General features: G+C 41.7%; 1 protein-coding gene across 2 annotated transcripts in view; it reads right to left on the reverse strand.

Moving 5' to 3' along the window:
• Positions 1 to 3,800: 3,800 nt before the first annotated feature.
• The window catches only part of lysmd4 (LysM, putative peptidoglycan-binding, domain containing 4), a 46,854-nt gene continuing 32,140 nt past the window's right edge, over positions 3,801 to 18,514 (reverse strand). For both annotated transcript variants that reach the window (XM_072278265.1, XM_072278264.1), the window contains exon 3: positions 3,801 to 17,130. In XM_072278265.1, the coding sequence (XP_072134366.1) occupies positions 16,567 to 17,130 (564 nt within the window). In that variant the 3' untranslated portion in view covers positions 3,801 to 16,566. The remainder of the gene's footprint in view (positions 17,131 to 18,514) is intronic.

Here is an 18,514-nt window from a genome sequence, read left to right on the forward strand (position 1 = left end):
TTTTTTAAGATGCCTTCTGCCAGTTTTTAAACGCTTCTCAATACTCCAACTCCCACTAATTTTTGCTCTATAATATCCCCTCTCTTTGCCTTTTATGTTGATTTAGACTTCTCTTGTCAGCCACGGCTGTGTCACCCTGCCTTTAGAATAGTTCTTTTTTGGGATGTATCTATCCTGTGCCCTCCAAATTGCTCCCAGAACTTCCAGCCTTTGCTGCTCTGCCATCATCCCTGCTGGTGTTCACTTCCAGTCAATTTTGGCCATTCTCATGCTTCTATAATTCCCTTTACTTCACTGTAATACTGATCTGACTTTAACGTCTACTTCTCAAATTGCAGGGAATTATACATGGGATTCAGATTATCTTTCCAAAATTATCCAAATGCCAGGCATTATACTGCATCATATGGAACTTCTGCTCTTTTTCCGTATCAGAATAGATATTTGAATTACTTCGTGCAATCTATCTGACTACTCTCCATGCATGAATGATCTACAACATTTATGAAATGAAACTGTTGAGAGAAGAGGGCTATTATCAGTGCTGTCATTTTGTCATGAAAGCACCACAAACTTTGTTGTTAAGAATTGAAATGGATACAGATAACACCTATTGTGAATAACAGCAACATCAACTTCATTTGTACCAGGTGTTTATTACATCTGACATTCCTTAGTTATTTTACAAGTTTTTTGTTGCTAGGGTCATAATCTTTTGCTGCATTTGTTGATTTTTGAAATATTTAAGCTGATTTAGACTATTTAACTTGTAAAGGTCTACCGCAGTAGTAAGGAAACATTTCTGAAGTTGCTTATTTTAGTAATTGCAAAGGTGGATACTTGATCAATCTCAAGTTCATTAAATTTGAGGAAAAGTTCATCTAGTACATGAAGACAATTTTTGTTAAATGCTGTTTATAATTCATTCTTCTATAGAAATTTGACTTGAAGAACACGTGCTGGCAAAAAAAATGTAAGTGGTCATTTTGATGGCAGCATTAGAGAAGGTGAACCATATTTAGGGCAAGGCTGAAAGTGAGTAATGCATGTCTGGAAAACTGCAAGGAATTTCCTACTTGCAATGTGTGAGAGGTATTCTTTGCCAACGTTTTGATAGGATTGAAATGATTTGTGAGGGACTGTTAATTTTTGAGTGTATTCATTAGCTTTGGGCAATTGCAAACAACATCAATGCTTTTTTAAATTTTCTAAATATGCATTTTAACAGTTTTGATTTTGCTAGTTATACTGACTGGTATCACTGAAATACTGCTAAATACTATAGTTGAAAATAATTAGAAATCCAATAGCAAACTTGTATGGTGCCATGAATTAACTGCTGGCAACTCTAGTTACATGCATCCATGGAGCTTTCTGATTTTGTGCTCATCTGTCTTCCCAGTCAAGCAGCCTTTTCCCCTACCTGGAAGATATTAAAAACAAGTATAATGTATTCAACCAAACCAAGAAAAGAAAATAGCCCTATTATCTGGACCAGGAGATTACATTCCAATTCTCAGAGGCACTAGAATAAACCCAGGAATCTTGAACACATAGATTATTACTATGACAGCACTTCCATCTAAAATTTCTATCACAACCCTTGGTAATTGTTCACTATCCACTAGGTTGGTCTGTGGAGCAGTTTTCTGAAATTTGTCTCTGAGAGCTGGGTGGTACTTGTGTGTTTGCCTTGTCAGTGTTTTTAAAGCTACATTTATCCATCCAGATTCCTACCATGTATTTAGCAATATTTTTGTAAAGATACCTAGTGGTAGCTGGGGAGAATTGTAACAGCATTTGCCAATTGACTAAAGGTGGAAGTATTTAAAAGCAGAAATAGCAACTACCTTTCCCAGTCCATCATCAATGCTGAGTGAGAATGGTTCAACAAATAGAGATTATAGTAAGGGTTGGGGGCTGTTTAGGGGAGGGTGGTGTTTAGGGCCAGGATAAAAGACTGGAGCCTGAAACTGTCGGATGTGGCAAACGCCTGCTTGTTTTATGTCACTTAGGCAAAATTCTGCCATACACAGGGCCTGAATGGTCATTTAAACAGGGAGACAATGCTATCTTCAATGTGATGAAGAACCATGTCCAACATGTGACATGGCCAGACATCTTCCAGGTCACCATTGCATTTTAACTTTCTAATGTTACTTATCACCTTGTCTGCTGGTGCTGTTCTCAGCAACCCCCCCCCCCCATTCTTTCCAAGAGCTACCCACCAACCCATGCAAGGGTTGATACAGTCAAGTTGGCTTGCAAGTCATCTTTTCAAACATTTCATGGAAACATCATCCCGCAATAATTTATGAAAAAGGTATATTGTGGAATAACATGGGGGGGGGGGAGAGGAGAAAGAACAGCTCTCAAGTTAAATAGTGGTGGATGAAACAGCATAGGCAAAAATACCAGTGGTGGAAGGGCAGGAGCAAATTTTATTTATTGAGCTACAATGTGGAACAGATCCTTCTGTGTTGTCCCACAACCCCAGATTGAACCCTAGCCTAATCACAGGACCATTTACTTTGACCAACTAACCTACCAGCCAGTACACCTTTGGAATGTGGGAGGAAACCGGAGCACCCAAGGGAAACTGGAGTGAGCGTACAAACTCCTTACAGTGGCGAGAAGTTAATCTGGGTTGCTGATACTGTAAGTGTTGTAATGATCACTACACTACCATGCCACAGTCCAGACAACTTAGTAGTTTCTTAATAGACTTGGATGGAGTAGGAAAGATTAAATCCCTTTACTGAAACAATATTGGCAATGCGATCAAAACAACAATCTCCTTAGACTTTCAGAATAGTAAAGAACAATGTCTAAATGAGACTTGTTTTGAAGTTTTGATCATAAGCTCAAAACTACACAGTTGGATTAGGTATTTTTTGGTGTAACAGGATACACTAATTATCTTAATCTTTATCAATTAGGTTAGAGAAGACTAATTGACTAATTTCCTCTTTAAGTGAGTAAAAATCTCTGGGCGTGAGATTTGAGCATGGTATTATTCATCAGAGAACAATTGCCTGTTCTATCATCACCTTGGAGTATATTATAAAACAAATACCATGCAATTCTCAAGGATGCACCTGATAAAATAGGCTGAATAGTTTACCAAGTGTGTCTTGTTTGGGAAAATAGTATTTGAACCAAAAAGTGCTCAATAACAAATATTGCAACACCAACTTCAGAAAAGATGCACATCTTCATAACTTGTGTTTTTTTTTTAAAAGATTGGGTCTATACGAGAGAGCTAGAAGTTGATTGGCATGCTGACCTTGCGTCATTCAGGTGTGCAGAAGCCTAACAAAAGTTCTTTTACACTAAACAGATCACATGTTGGGTATGTAGTTTACTATCTTCAAATGTAATTGAGATTGTTTGAATTCCTAAGTGCAAGCAGCAGATGGAGCTAGAACCACCCATTACAAACATTTTGCAGTTGATGAGCCAGAAAACATTGGCTTTTGTCCAATCTGCAATATTCTGGACCATTTTTGCCATTTTCAAAATAGTCAAAAACGTTAATGTTTCATTATTTCTAATTTAACACAAGCTATTTAATAAGGAATTTAAAATATCCAATGCATTTCTAACATGGCACTGGAAAATTCACAAGATAAAATTACTTTAAAAAAATGAATAAGTAGTAAAAGCTAAAATATTTTATCCTTGGAGTTAGATTTTTGTCACTGAAAGTAGAGAAATTCCACTTTTATGGAGTTAATTCATTGCAGAGACATTTAACTTATAAAAATAGTGAGAAGCTGTAACAAACAAGTAGTGTTCAGAACAACATTTATTTTTAAGATTTTAATCACAAACATGAAAAAATACAAAAAATATGGAAAAATGTATCAGAGTAACATGGACAAATTTAACAGAGCTCAAAGATGAGATTCCTTTGCATTTGGATCCAAACAAGGGTAATGTCCCACAAACAAGCATGGCACTTCATCGAGCAGATGCATCATCTTGGATGCTGTTAATTGCTGCATGTAAATCCTCTACGGAGTATTCCAAATAAATTCTGCATAGCACCACAGAGAATTGACTGGTACTACTCCACTGATTAATGGCTTTGCCTTACAATAACATGCTCCAAATAACAGTCCAGCAATAAGGTGGAGGCTTGATTTTATTTAATTTTATAACAGTGCTGTCTTGATAACTGTGAGAGGTAGATTCCTGGAGCACAAGCAAAAAATTAATACACCAAGCAAGTTCACATGTTTACTGTTATCACATAGAAACATAGAAAATAGGTGCAGGAGTAGGCCATTCGGCCCTTCGAGCCTGCACCGCCATTTATTATGATCATGGCTGATCATCCAACTCAGAACCCCACCCCAGCCTTCCCTCCATACCCCCTGATCCCCGTAGCCACAAGGGCCATATCTAACTCCCTCTTAAATATAGCCAATGAACTGGCCTCAACTGTTTCCTGTGGCAGAGAATTCCACAGATTCACCACTCTCTGTGTGAAGAAGTTTTTCCTAATCTCAGTCCTAAAAGGCTTCCCCTTTATCCTCAAACTGTGGCCCCTTGTTCTGGACTTCCCCAACATCGGGAACAATCTTCCTGCATCTTGCCTGTTCAATCCCTTTAGGATTTTATACGTTTCAATCAGATTCCCCCTCAATCTTCTAAATTCCAACAAGTACAAGCCCAGTTCATCCAGTCTTTCTTCATATGAAAGCCCTGCCATCCCAGGAATCAATCTGGTGAACCTTCTTTGTACTCCCTCTATGGCAAGGATGTCTTTCCTCAGATTAGGGGACCAAAACTGCACACCATACTCCAGGTGTGGTCTCACCAAGGCCTTGTACAACTGCAGTAGTACCTCCCTGCTCCTGTACTCGAATCCTCTCACTATAAATGCCAGCATACCATTCATCTTTTTCACCGCCTGCTGTACCTGCATGCCCATTTTCAATGAATCGTGTATAATGACACCCAGGTCTCGTTGCACCTCCCCTTTTCCTAATCGGCCACCATTCAGATAATAATCTGTTTTCCTATTTTTGCCACCGAAGTGGATAACTTCACATTTATCCACATTAAATTGCATCTGCCATGAATTTGCCCACTCGCCCAACCTATCCAAGTCACTCTGCATCCTCCTCACAGCCAACACTGCCACCCAGCTTTGTGTCATCCGCAAACTTGGAGATGCTGCATTTAATTCCCTCATCCAAGTCATCATTATATATTGTAAACAACTGGGGTCCCAGCACTGAGCCTTGTGGTACCCCACTAGTCAGCGCCTGCCATTCTGAAAAGGTCCCGTTTATTCCCACTCTTTGCTTCCTGTCTGCTAACCAATTCTCCATCCACATCAATACCTTACCCCCAATACCGTGTGCTTTAAGTTTGCACACTAATCTCCTGTGTGGGACCTTGTCAAAAGCCTTTTGAAAATCCAAATATACCACATCTACTGGTTCTCCCCTATCCACTCTACTAGTTACATCCTCAAAAAATTCTATGAGATTCGTCAGACATGATTTTCCTTTCACAAATCCATGCTGACTTTGTCCGATCATTTCACTGCTTTCCAAATGTGCTGTTATCACATCTTTGATAACTGACTCCAGCAGTTTCCCCACCACCGACGTTAGGCTAACCGGTCTATAATTCCCCGGTTTCTCTCTCCCTCCTTTTTTAAAAAGTGGGGTTACATTAGCCACCCTCCAATCCTCAGGAACTAGTCCAGAATCTAACGAGTTTTGAAAAATTATCACTAATGCATCCACTATTTCTTGGGCTACTTCCTTAAGCACTAATGCATCCACTATTTCTTGGGCTACTTTCTTGGGCTACTTCCTAGGATGCAGACCATCTGGCCCTGGGGATTTATCTGCCTTCAATCCCTTCAATTTACCTAACACCACTTCCCTACTAACATGTATTTCGCTCAGTTCCTCCATCTCACTGGACCCTCTGTCCCCTACTATTTCTGGAAGATTATTTATGTCCTCCTTAGTGAAGACAGAACCAAAGTAATTATTCAATTGGTCTGCCAGGTCCTTGCTCCCCATAATCAATTCACCTGTTTCTGTCTGTAGGGGACCTACATTTGTCTTTACCAGTCTTTTCCTTTTTACATATCTATAAAAGCTTTTACAGTCAGTTTTTATGTTCCCTGCCAGTTTTCTCTCATAATCTTTTTTCCCCTTCCTAATTAAGCCCTTTGTCCTCCTCTGCTGAACTCTGAATTTCTCCCAGTCCTCAGGTGAGCCACTTTCTCTGGCTAATTTGTATGCTTCTTCTTTGGAATTGATACTATCCCTAATTTCTCTTGTCAGCCACAGGTGCACTACCTTCCTTGATTTATTCTTTTGCCAAACTGGGATGAACAATTGTTGTAGTTCATCCATGCAACCTTTAAATGCTTGCCATTGCATATCCGCCGTCAATCCTTTAAGTGTCATTTGTCAGTCTATCTTAGCTAATTCACGTCTCATACCTTCAAAGTTACCCCTCTTTAAGTTCAGAACCTTTGTTTCTGAATTAACTTTGTCACTCTCCATTTTAATGAAGAATTCCACCATATTATGGTCACTCTTACCCAAGGGGCCTCTCACGACAAGATTGCTAATTAACCCTTCCTCATTGCTCAAAACCCAGTCCAGAATAGCCTGCTCTCTAGTTGGTTCCTCGACATGTTGGTTCAAAAAACCATCCCGCATACATTCCAAGAAATCCTCTTCCTCAGCACCTTTACCAACTTGGTTCACCCAATCTACACGTAGATTGAAGTCACCCATTATAACTGCTGTTCCTTTATTGCACACATTTCTAATTTCCTGTTTAATACCATCTCCGACCTCACTACTACTGTTAGGTGGCCTGTACACAACTCCCACCAGCGTCTTCTACCCCTTAGTGTTACGCAGCTCTACCCATATCGATTCCACATCTCCCCGGCTTATGTCCTTCCTTTCTATTGCGTTAATCTCTTCTTTAACCAGCAACGCCACCCCACCTCCCCTTCCTTCATGTCTATCCCTCCTGAATATTGAATATCCCTGAACGTTGAGCTCCCATCCTTGGTCACCCTGGAGCCATGTCTGTGATCCCAACTATATCATAATCATTAATAACAATCTGCACTTTCAATTCATCCACCTTATTACGAATGCTCCTTGCATTGACACACAAAGCCTTCAGGCGCTCTTTTACAACTCTCTTAGCCCTTATACAATTATGTTGAAAAGTGGCCCTTTTTAATGCTTGCCCTGGATTTGTCGGCCTGCCACTTTCACTTTTCTCCTTAGTACTTTTTGCTTCTACCCTCACTTTACACCCCTCTGTCTCTCTGCACTGGTTCCCATCCCCCTGTTGTGAACTAACCTCCTCACGCCTAGCCTCTTTAATTTGATTCCCACCCCCCAACCATTCTAGTTTAAAGTCACCTCAGTAGCCCTCACTAATCTCCCTGCCAGGATATTGGTCCCCCTAGGATTCAAGTGTAACCCGTCCTTTTTGTACAGGTCACACCTGCGCCAAGAGGTCCCAATGATCCAAAAACTTGAATCCCTGCCCCCTACTCCAATCCCTCAGCCACACATTTATCCTCCACCTCATCGCGTTCCTACTCTCACTGTCACGTGGCACAGGCAGTAATCCCGAGATTACTACCTTTGCGGTCCTTTTTCTCAACTCCCTTCCTAGCTCCCTATATTCTCCTTTCAGGACCTCATCCCTTTTCCTACCTGACTCTCAGGTACCACGACCTCTGGCTCCTCACCCTCCCACTTCAAGATATCTTGGACACGATCAGAAACATCCCAGACCCTGGCACCAGGGAGGCAAACTACCATCCGGGTCTCTGGACTGCGTCCACAGAATCGCCTATCTGACCCCCTTACTATCTAGTCCCCTATCACAACTGCTCTCCTCTTCCTTGCCCTACCCTTCTGAGCTACAAGGCCAGACTCTGTGCCGGAGGCACGGCCACTGTCGCTTCCCCCAGGTAAGCTGTCCCCCCCAACAGTACTCAAAGAGGAGTACCTATTGTTAAGGGGCACAGCCACCGGGAAAATTTCAAAATGTCTTTCTCGGCACTCCCACTCAGACTCCTTCTTCGAATCAAACCCGAAGCAGGATTTCTGCCCTTTTAAATCTGCCGCGCTGCCCTGCCCGACGTCACACACCTGCGCAGTCCCGCCTCTCAGAACGCCGTTGGAGAAAAAAAAACGAAAATTTCAAAAATGTCTTTCTCGGCACTCCCACTCAGACTCTCAGACTCCTTCTTCGAATCACATCAAGTTTCAGGGGAAATCCCTTCTTGGCAAAATCTAATGTGATTCAAATTGGTAGAGTATCTTCCAATGATCCTAAAAATAGACGAATGCTCTCTTTTTAGCCCGTGTCCAGTTGAGTTGCCAGCCAAAACTAGACAGAATGAAATATGGGCAGGAGCCATGTTCTTAACATTAAAGGTTTACATTGTCCAAATCAGAGACAGACTTCAGAGAAGATATTTAAGATTTCCCTGGCAATGTGATCTCTGACCTTTTTCACTGGTGAGGAATATTCAAATCTGCCACCTTTCCTAATAAATATGCAAGAAAATGGTTTATTTTTGGGCTCCTTGATATTTATTATCTCCAGTTTTGCTCGACTTGATTTTAATTTTAAGCAGTATGGCGTTGTAGAAGCTAGTCTTGCTATCTCCCAGCTACAGGGTCCAGGTTTTATCCTGAGCCAAAGTGCTGTATGCATAGTGTTTGCATTCTCCCACATCACAAGGATGGGCTGGTAGGAGGCAAAAGAATCAAAACAGCTGATGGGCACATAAGAGAAAATAAGTTGCAGTACTGCAGGGGAAAAAGCAATGGGAATGTAATGTCAAGAGCTGTTATGAACCTAATGGGCTGAAAGGCCTCCTTCTGTGCTGTAATAAATTGCACACACACATTTTCTTTGATTTGAATTCTTCCAATATTTTTAACATGCAATAATGAAGCCCAGAACTACATGAAGAGCTGAATTCTTTGACTAATTCTTGTAATTTTTAACAATATTCCTTTGCAGTATATTGCAAAAGTTGAAGAACACATTTGATACCTCTACTCCAGCATGATGAAGAATTTAGAGCCCCCATCCCACCCAAGTATACCCTGTTTCCTTATGGAAACTGTTTGGATTTTCCTTTCCCTCTTCCACCTCTTTATAACATTATCTGTAGATCCCAGCTAACGAATCATGAAGTAGGGTTTTCTGTGTCCTCTGAGAGGAGGACCCGAACAAAAGCTATGATGAATCTAAGAGAAAGATATCCCCAGGGGTGCCAAAGGAGGGGGTGGGGCGGGGGGAAGGATGAGCACCCCAGTCGGACAGACACAACGGCATTAGACCCAGGCAACGAACAAACAACGATGAGCAAGCGGTGTGCATATGGCAAAATCAGCAAGAACGATCGTGGCTTGAAGACCCACCAAGCGAGGGTGACGTGTCTGGCGGGAGCAGGAGCAGCACAACACGCAGGTGTCCAACCTGGAGAGACAAAGGAGGTGCCAGGCCCGGAGTCACCCCATAGTGCCCGGAACCTCCAAGTGTTGCAAACTAATCCCTCTAACATGAAGTCTAACAGGAGGCGGATCAAATGGCCTGCAGCTAACATGACTTCACTTTGGAAGCAGCTTGATGAAGATGTTAACCAAATTCTGGAGACAACGGCGAAGGGTGGGGTCGATAGGAAGTTACAAGCCAAGACAACAATCATTGTCAGCATCACAGCTGAACAGTTCGGAGAAGAAAGACTCCAGAACACCTTACTCAAAGAACCAAAGAGCTTTGAGGATCCACAACATCAGGCAGGAGATGAAAGTGCTGAAGTCCCAATACAAGGAGGCAGGAGAAGAGGAGCGCATTGGCTTGGCCCAGCTGATGTGCATACTACGAAAGAAGATCAGGGTCCTCCGCCGGGCAGAGTGGCATCGGAGGCGGCATTGTGAAAGGGCCCGAAAACATGCTGCCTTTATCACCAACCCCTTCAAGTTCACCAAGGAGTTGCTGGGGCAGAAGTGCAGTGGGAAACTAACCTGTTCACAGGAAGACATAGAAAAACATCTGAAGAAGATTTACAATGATACTGAAAGAGAGCAGGACTTAGTGGAGTGCAACATTCTAATAGACCCACCTGAACCGGATGTGCAGTTTGACATGTCAGAGCTGCAGCTAAAGGAAGTCAAAGAGGTTGTCCACAAAGCAAGGGCAAGCTCGGCTCCAGGAACAAGCAGCACCTAGTACAAAGTGTACAAGAATTGCCCCAAACTTCTGCTGCGTCTGTGGAAGATCCTGAGAATCTTCTGGAGAAGAGGGAAGATCCCAGAACAGTGGAGAGTAGCTGAGGAGGTGTTGATCCTAAAGGAGGAAAATGCCACCCAGATAGACCAGTTCCACATCATCTCCCTGCTGTGTCAAGGCGAAGATCTTCTTCAGAGCCGTTTCCAATCGGCTGTGCACCTACCTAGCAAAGAACACCTATATTGATACATCAGTCCAGAAGAGTGGCATTTCAGGGATGCCGGGTTGTCTGGAGCATACCGGTGTGGTGACACAGCCCATCAGGGAGGCCAGAGAGAATATGGGCAACCTGTCAGTGTTGTGGCTCGACCTGGCAAATGCATATGGCTCCATTCCTCACAAGCTGGTGCAGCTCACACTGACGTCCCCAGCAGAATCAGAGACCTTATTGCTGATTATTACAGCAACTTCAGGGTGAGGGTCTCTTCAGGAGCAATTACATCAAGCTGGCACAAGGTGGAGATTGGCATCATCACAGGGTGCACTATCTCAATGACACTGTTCTCCCTAGCCACGAACATGCTCACTAAGTCTGCTGAACCAGAGTGCAGAGGGCCCAGAATGAATTCCGCTCAACAGCAACCACCTATCAGGGCATTCATGGATGACCTCACAGTAACCACAGAATCAGTCCCAGGCTGCCAGTGGATTCTGCAAGGGCTCAAAAAGCTGGTGAGTGGGCCTGGATGTGTTTCAAACCAGCCAAATCAAGATCGATGGTGCTGAGGAAAGGGAAGGTGGAGAACAAGTTCCGGTTCAGCATCCCAGGCACAGCCATCCCAACCATCACAGAAAAGCCAGTCAAGAGCTTAGGTAAGGTTTTTGACAGCTCTTTAAGGGACACGACATCTATTCAGGTGACCTGCCTGATGGATGGCTGGCTGAAATCTGTAGACAAGTCTGGCCTACCCGGGAAGTTCAAGGCCTGGGTGTATCAGCATGGCATTCTTCCCAGAATCCTGCGGCCCCTCCTCGTCTATGCAGTTCCGATCTCAACAGTCAAAACCTGAAGAGAGGAGGGTTAGCAACCACCTTAGAAGATGGCTGGGGCTGCCAAAGAGCCTGAGCAGCATCGCACTCTATGGACACCACAACAAACTGCAACTGCCCTTCAAATCCTTGGAGGAGGAATTCAAGGTAACAAGAGCCAGAGAAGTGCTACAGTATAGGGACTCAAGTGATCCGAAGGTGGCTAGGGCAGGGATCCAAAGGAGGACTGGCAGGATGTGGAGGCGGAGGAAGGTGTTCAGGAAGCAGAGGCAAGGCTGCGTCACAGGAGGCTGGTGGGGGTGGTCACACGAGGCCGAGCTGGGCTAGGATCCTTTCCAACTCCCCAAATGGACACCATCAGAGGGAAGGCATCACCTAGTTCAGGAGGAGGTGAGAGCAGTAATGCGGGCGACGAGAGCCTGCAAGGCAGTGGGAATGAAGCAACAGGGAGCTTGGATGGGATGGGAGAATGCGGTTGAGAGGAAAGTAACCTGGGCTGAGCTTTGGAAAGCCAAGCCACACCATATCCAATTTCTCATCCAGGCAGTGTACGATGTGCTTCCAAGCCCATCAAACCTGCACACATGGGGCAAGGCAGAGTTATCTGCGTGCCCACTGTGCTCCAAGCGAGAAACCCTGGAGCACATCCTCAGCAGCTGCACAAGGGGACTTGGTGAGGGACGGTATCAATGGAGGAGTGATCAGGTCCTGAAGACCATCGCTGAAGCAATCAACGCAGGAGTTGAGTGGGCGAAGTGGTCCCGATCCTCCAAGCAGACCGTTGCCTTTGTCAGAGCTGGGGAGCAGCCAATACTCGCCAAAAGAACATCTGCAGGTATCCTGATCTCTGCAAAGGACTGGCAGCTGTTGGTGGACCTTGAACGGCAGCTGGAATTCCCCAACCATATCGCAGCCACCACCCTACGACCAGACATTGTCCTTGTGTCTCAGTCTACCAAGCAAGTGGTGCTGCTGGAGCTGACAGTCCCATGGGAAGATTGCTTGGAAGAAGCCCTTGAAAGGAAGCTCTCCAAGTACGCAGGAATGGTCAGCAACTGTCAGCAGACTGGATGGAGAGCTTGGTGTCTCCCAGCGGAGGTTGACTGTAGGGAATTCGTAGCCCATTCTTTAGTAAGAGCCTTCAGCAATTTGGGCATCGAGGGAGAGAGGAAGAGGAGAGCCATCCGCAGTACCACCGATGCAGCAGAGAGGGCCTCAAGATGGCTGTGGCTCAAAAGAGGGGAGCCATGGAGTCATAAGTAGCTAGCCATCTGGACACAAGCTGGGGTCTGATCAGCCCCAGCTGGGTCACCTGGAGGAGATCGTATGATGTTGAAAGACCTGAAACACCTGATAATTCCAGGAACATCACTGATGTGTCCAGAGGCATCAGTAGATGTATGTACACAGCTTTATTGAAATTTAAAATCATTGGATAGGGAATTTCTGGTATTCTCACAGTTCTTTTGGATTGTGGGCTGAACAAAAAGAATCCACAGTGATGTTTAATTGTAGTGTTGTACTATGTATTGATTTTGCATGTATACCATTTTATACTGACTTGACGATTGTATTAATGACTGTAATTTTTAGAAAATGAACATTTACAGATCTGATGAAACCTCACAGGAAAATGTTAATTGTTTCTGTTTCAAGGCTGCTGGCTGCCATCCTGGATGTTTCCAACCATTTTTTTTTTTGTTAATTCAAATTACATTTCTGCAGTTCTTTCATCTTCATATACAAGATTTTACATGGGTTAATTAATAAGAATAAGCATCAGATTTTTGTGAAAATTGAAATCGGATAACAACGTCAAACTTTTCCAAAATGCTTGAGTTAGCTGTTGCAAAAATCCACAAAACTATGATTAAATTGAAACAGATAAACTGCATCATGGAACACCAATTTCCAGTTAGTCATAAATGGTCATAAAAAGTAAAGAAAAAATACAACTGTACCAAAGGGAACCAATATGAAACAATTAAAGATTCATTACAAAATGCAAGGACATTTGATAATTTCTGATATCCAGTACCAATGAATGATATTGTAATTTATCATGTCAAATGAAAATTCAAAGACAATGCTATTACAATGCACTGTCATGCAAATAACATTAAGAACATAAGAAATAGGAGCATAAGTAGGCCATCTAGACCATTCAGCCTGTTTCGCCATAGCTGATCTGACCAACACCGGCGCACCACAGGGGTGTGTGCTTAGCCCACTGCTGTACTCTCTATATGCCCATGACTGTGTGGCTAGGCATAGCTCAAATACCATCTATAAATTTGCTGACAATACAACCATCGTTGATAGAATCACAGGTGGTGACGACAGGGCGTACAGGAGTGAGATATGCCAACTAGTGGAATGGCGCCGCAGCAACAACCTGGCACTCAACATCAGTAAGACAAAAGAGCTGATTGTGGACTTCAGGAAGGGTAAGACGAAGGAACACACACCAATCCTCATAGAGAGATCAGAAGTGGAGAGAGTGAGCACAAGTTCCTTGGTGTCAAGATCTGAGGATCTAACTTGGTCTCAACATATCGATGTAGTTATAAAGAGGCAAGACAGTGGCTATACTTTATTAGGAGTCTGAAGAGATTTGGCATGTCGACAAATACACTCAAAAACTTCTATAGTTGTACCGTGGAGAGCATTCTGACAGGCTGCATCACTGTCTGGTATGGAGGGGCTACCGCACAGGACTGAAAGAAGCTGCAGAAGGTTGTAAATCTAGTCAGCTCCATCTTGGGCACTAGCCTACAAAGTACCCAGGACATCTTTAGGGAGTGGTGTCTCAGAAAGGCAGTGTCCATTATTAAGGACCTCCAACACCCAGGACCTGCCCTTTTCTCACTGTTACCATCAGGTAGGAGATACAGAAACCTGAAGGCACACTCTCAGTGATTCAGGAACAGCTTCCTCCCCTCTGCCATCCAATTCCCAAATGGACAATGAAGCTTTGGACACTACCTCACTTTTTAAAAAAATATACAGTATTGATTTACTTGCTTATTTATTAATCATTTTTTTTCTCTGCTAGATTATGTATTGCATTGAACTGCTGCTGCTGCTGCTAAGTTAACAAATTTCACGTCACATGCCGGTGATAATAAACCTGATTCTGATTCTGACTGACTATGGACTCAGCTCCACCTACCTGCCTTTTCCCCATAACCCTCAATTCCCCTACTATGCCAAAAAGACATTACTCCAAATGTACTTTAAGCTAACTCATACTTTTGAGTTCAATGTCCCTACAATGTTTAGGGTCTAGGTCACTTCTATAACAAGGAGTGTCCAACAAGTCTAAGAAAGATTCCTTTAGTTCAATGCCCTCTCATTCACTCACATCTTTTCAATTATTTAAGAGTTAAATCATATCATGCATGTTGCATATTTCCATGAAAATTTATCAGGGATGAAATTCCACCTGCAAATCCACATTGACCTTGTGTATTTCATCCATACCTTTTCATTACTGACAATGGTGACACCATCTCCTACAATGGACATGAGACCTAACACTCAATAGACTTTTAACATCTCACTTTCTCAATAGGCCTTTTAAAACAGTGCAAAGGGCATCTTATCTGATAAGTCAACTACTATGAGAAATGCCACCACACTCTGTATCAATAGCAAGGTTAAAATTTACTTGGTGTACTGCAGGAGTCGTGTGCTGTTGCTACAAATCTTTACAATCATTTGGACTTCTATCATTTCTCTGCTCACTTTCTGTGAATGATGAATATAATTAAATGTAAAGCTTTGTATAGATAAATGTATTCCTGGTATTCTAATACTAAAAAGTACCATCAAGGAGAACATGATACTCTGTTCTGAAAAATTCTCTAGTAGATAGCAGCAAAATACAATTTAAAAAAACTTGCTAAAGATAATTATAAATGTAGTGTTCAACAGCTTTAATAACTCAGATTAAATTCCTGTCCCAAATAAGTTAGATTCAAAGCCAATCAAAGATATGTAACTTTTTTTCCGGAGAAAACAAGCTTTTAATAAAGACAGATCCAAGAATTATGAAAGAAATGGAATGCACATGTAAAAAATTAGTTTGTCAGAAAGTAGAATATTTTAATGACATTAATGTTTTGATTTGTTTCTATTAATATTCCAAGAAATCTATCTTACTTGTAGTTTACACATTTTTGAAGGAACAATTAGATTACGTTTCACCTCACAGCAGCAGAATACTTCAATATTCCTTGTGTCTGGATCTCTGCTATTTATAGCCACAAAGTTCAATTTTAAATTTTACTAATGGGAATGATACAAAGCTTATAACAAAGACTTAATGAGGACAGCTAAACATTACTGCAACTTTTCTGCAAATGACCTGAACACAAGCTCACGAACTAGAAGTTGCATGCTAGTTAGCAAGCAATAATTTAGAAAAGCTGCTGTAATCTAACTTATCATAAAATATTTCAAGATTCTAAAGTTGAAAAGAATAGAAACAAAATTAGTGGATCATCTTTTTTGGCACCAGAATACAATGTCTAAATTTCGTGATATTAATTTAATTCTGTTTATTAAAATAATTTTAAGTAGTAGTAGTATAGCACAACTGTCAATACTTATTGCACTTTGCTTAGTTACACCTTGCTGTACAAGAGCTGGGCTCATTCGTCAGCAGTTGGAAACAGGCAATAAGTTAAAAACTATAGAATGGTCATAAGCTCTAGAAGTAGGCCATTCCAATACATTTTACTTAAATTACTCTGCATTGGTATGATTAAGTTGCAAAAAGAGGAAACAGCAAGGAAACACCACCTTCAAGGTAGGACTGGAATTGGATCTACAACAAGCAATGTGTCACAATGAAGAATAGTGGACTGTTCATCCCTGCACTGCTACAAATATGCCCGCACTGATCCAAAGTAAAAATATTCCAAGGACACGAGGAAGTCTGCAGGTGCTGGAAATCCAGAGCAACACACACACACACACACACACACACCGAGCTGGAGGAACTCAGCAGGTCAGACAGCATCTGTGGAAATGAATAATTAATGTTTCGGGCCTTCTTCAGACCTGAGACCTGAAGAAGGGTCTCAGCCTGAAACATCGACTATCTATCCATTTCCCCAGATGCTGCCTGACCTATCGAGTTCCTCCAGCGTTTTGTGTGCGTTGGTCAAAATGTTCCAGCTAGGTACAGTGTACAGTTGATTGACAAATTTAAAATTAATGTGTATTTTTTTCCTTTCATTCCATTTATCCATTTGCTGCTGCTGCAGTATTTAATTTCATGGTAGTTGTGATGGAGCCATTTGACTCTCCCACAGCATTAGTTAATGTTGGGTCCATTGTATTTTCAGTTTCTTGAATTTTGAAGTACACTATGTAAAATATAGGAATAACAATACCAATTAAAAGCATGATTACCACAGCATTCCACCATCGAATACCCCAGTCTGCTCCAGGATGAGAATCCTTAGGATGTAATGTTCCTGAATTAAATCCATTGGACCTTTGACAATAAGTCACTTCTTCCAAGTGATTTGTACACTGATCTGTAGCCTGGATAATCTTCTCAATATCCTTGTCAATATCTTCAAAATATCCGTTTAACTTGTTCTGCTCTATTCCTTGACCCTCTGCAGCACAGACTTCTGTACATGGATAGGTTCTGTTATTCACAGAAACAGGCTGTCGCCGCTTTGCCTCTTCCTGTGCTTCTGTCAACAAACCATGGCGTTTTACAGGAATTTTTATTGTCTTTAAGGCAAAGAAGTCTTGATCCTTGATAAGATTGTTCACTCGTTTGAGGTCTGCAACCTACCGGATACAAAAGTTTAATTTACTGGAGTACAGCTGGATGTCTTATCAATGTAAAGTAACATTTGTTTAAAAAGCTTTGGGCACTGATGGCTTTGGTTAGCAATTCCTTAAAAATCTAATTATTGAAAGACCAAGTCCATAACATGGGAATATTTACTTTTGCTTTAGAATATATATTTTTAAAAACATCAAATTAAGTGCAATGAGAGTTAGCTAATACAGAATCACAACAGTATAGAAGCAGATCATGTATAGAAGCAGATCAGAAGCTTGTGGTCTTGAATATTCCAAAAATTTTTAATGTTGAATACTGTAGTTTCACTTCCCCACAGATCCTCAACCATGTTTTCAGGAAAGTTGACCTGACTGACGCATGCATGACTCCCAAGATTCATCTATGACGATTTGAGTGCAGTTTTAGTAAAAACTCCCATGAGAAAGACAATCCCATGCATGTTTTTTGGATTTTTGCCAATAACATAGGCACAAGTTTACACTTAAATTATGCACAGCACAATGCAAAATGTGACCCATCTGGAATTTCCTATTACTGTGTGAGTATATCCCAAGATAAGTTACTTACAGGTAGCAAACACTGTATTTAACAGCCTTTAAAGTTACACATCTCTGCCCATTTACTGAATCCAATAATAAAAACTGTATATTACTTTTCCACATGGCTGAATGCATTTCTCTTCGGCCAGGGTAAGTCCTTTTTTTAAAATCAGATTGTCAGTAAATCAAAGTCAATTGTAATAGAGATACACTCTTAATCATTAATTAAAATCAATATCACATTTATCCTATATTTATCAGAAAAATCTTGAGATACAAGGCGGAATTTTGAAACGAAATGCTGAGTACATCCGTACTTGCAGTAAGGAACTAATTTAAGTTGCTCCTTTTCCCTGCTCATGTGGTCTCATTTCATGGAGGAACTGCAGCAAATATAGCCAAAGATGCTCAAGGCATATCTGCCAATGTGGGAAGTGAAAGAGGAAGTTAGGGAGAGGGAAAAAAAAAATAGGATTTGAGACAAGGCAATGAATGGATTTGAATTGGAGAGTGAGTGTTTTAGATCTGAAGCACAGAGATGTGCAATCCCAGGCTAATGAATGATTTTGGTTAGATGCAGTAGAGTTATGGCAAGTATGAAGAATAAAATATAGGCGATTGTTGGTGAAACATTAAAAAGTCTGAGCCGACATATGCAAGGTTTGGTATTTTATCAAGTATTGGGGGATTAATGGCATTTGAAACATCACCAACATTGCCCATTAAATAAAGGTCTAAACTAATTTAACAACGTCCATGGATGACACTGAACAAAACTCCACCCCCCACTCACCCCATCCCAAATTAGAATTATTGGCAAGGCCAA

This window comes from Mobula birostris, chromosome 14 (assembly GCF_030028105.1).
Source record: "Mobula birostris isolate sMobBir1 chromosome 14, sMobBir1.hap1, whole genome shotgun sequence".
Taxonomy (NCBI): Eukaryota; Metazoa; Chordata; class Chondrichthyes; order Myliobatiformes; family Myliobatidae; genus Mobula; species Mobula birostris.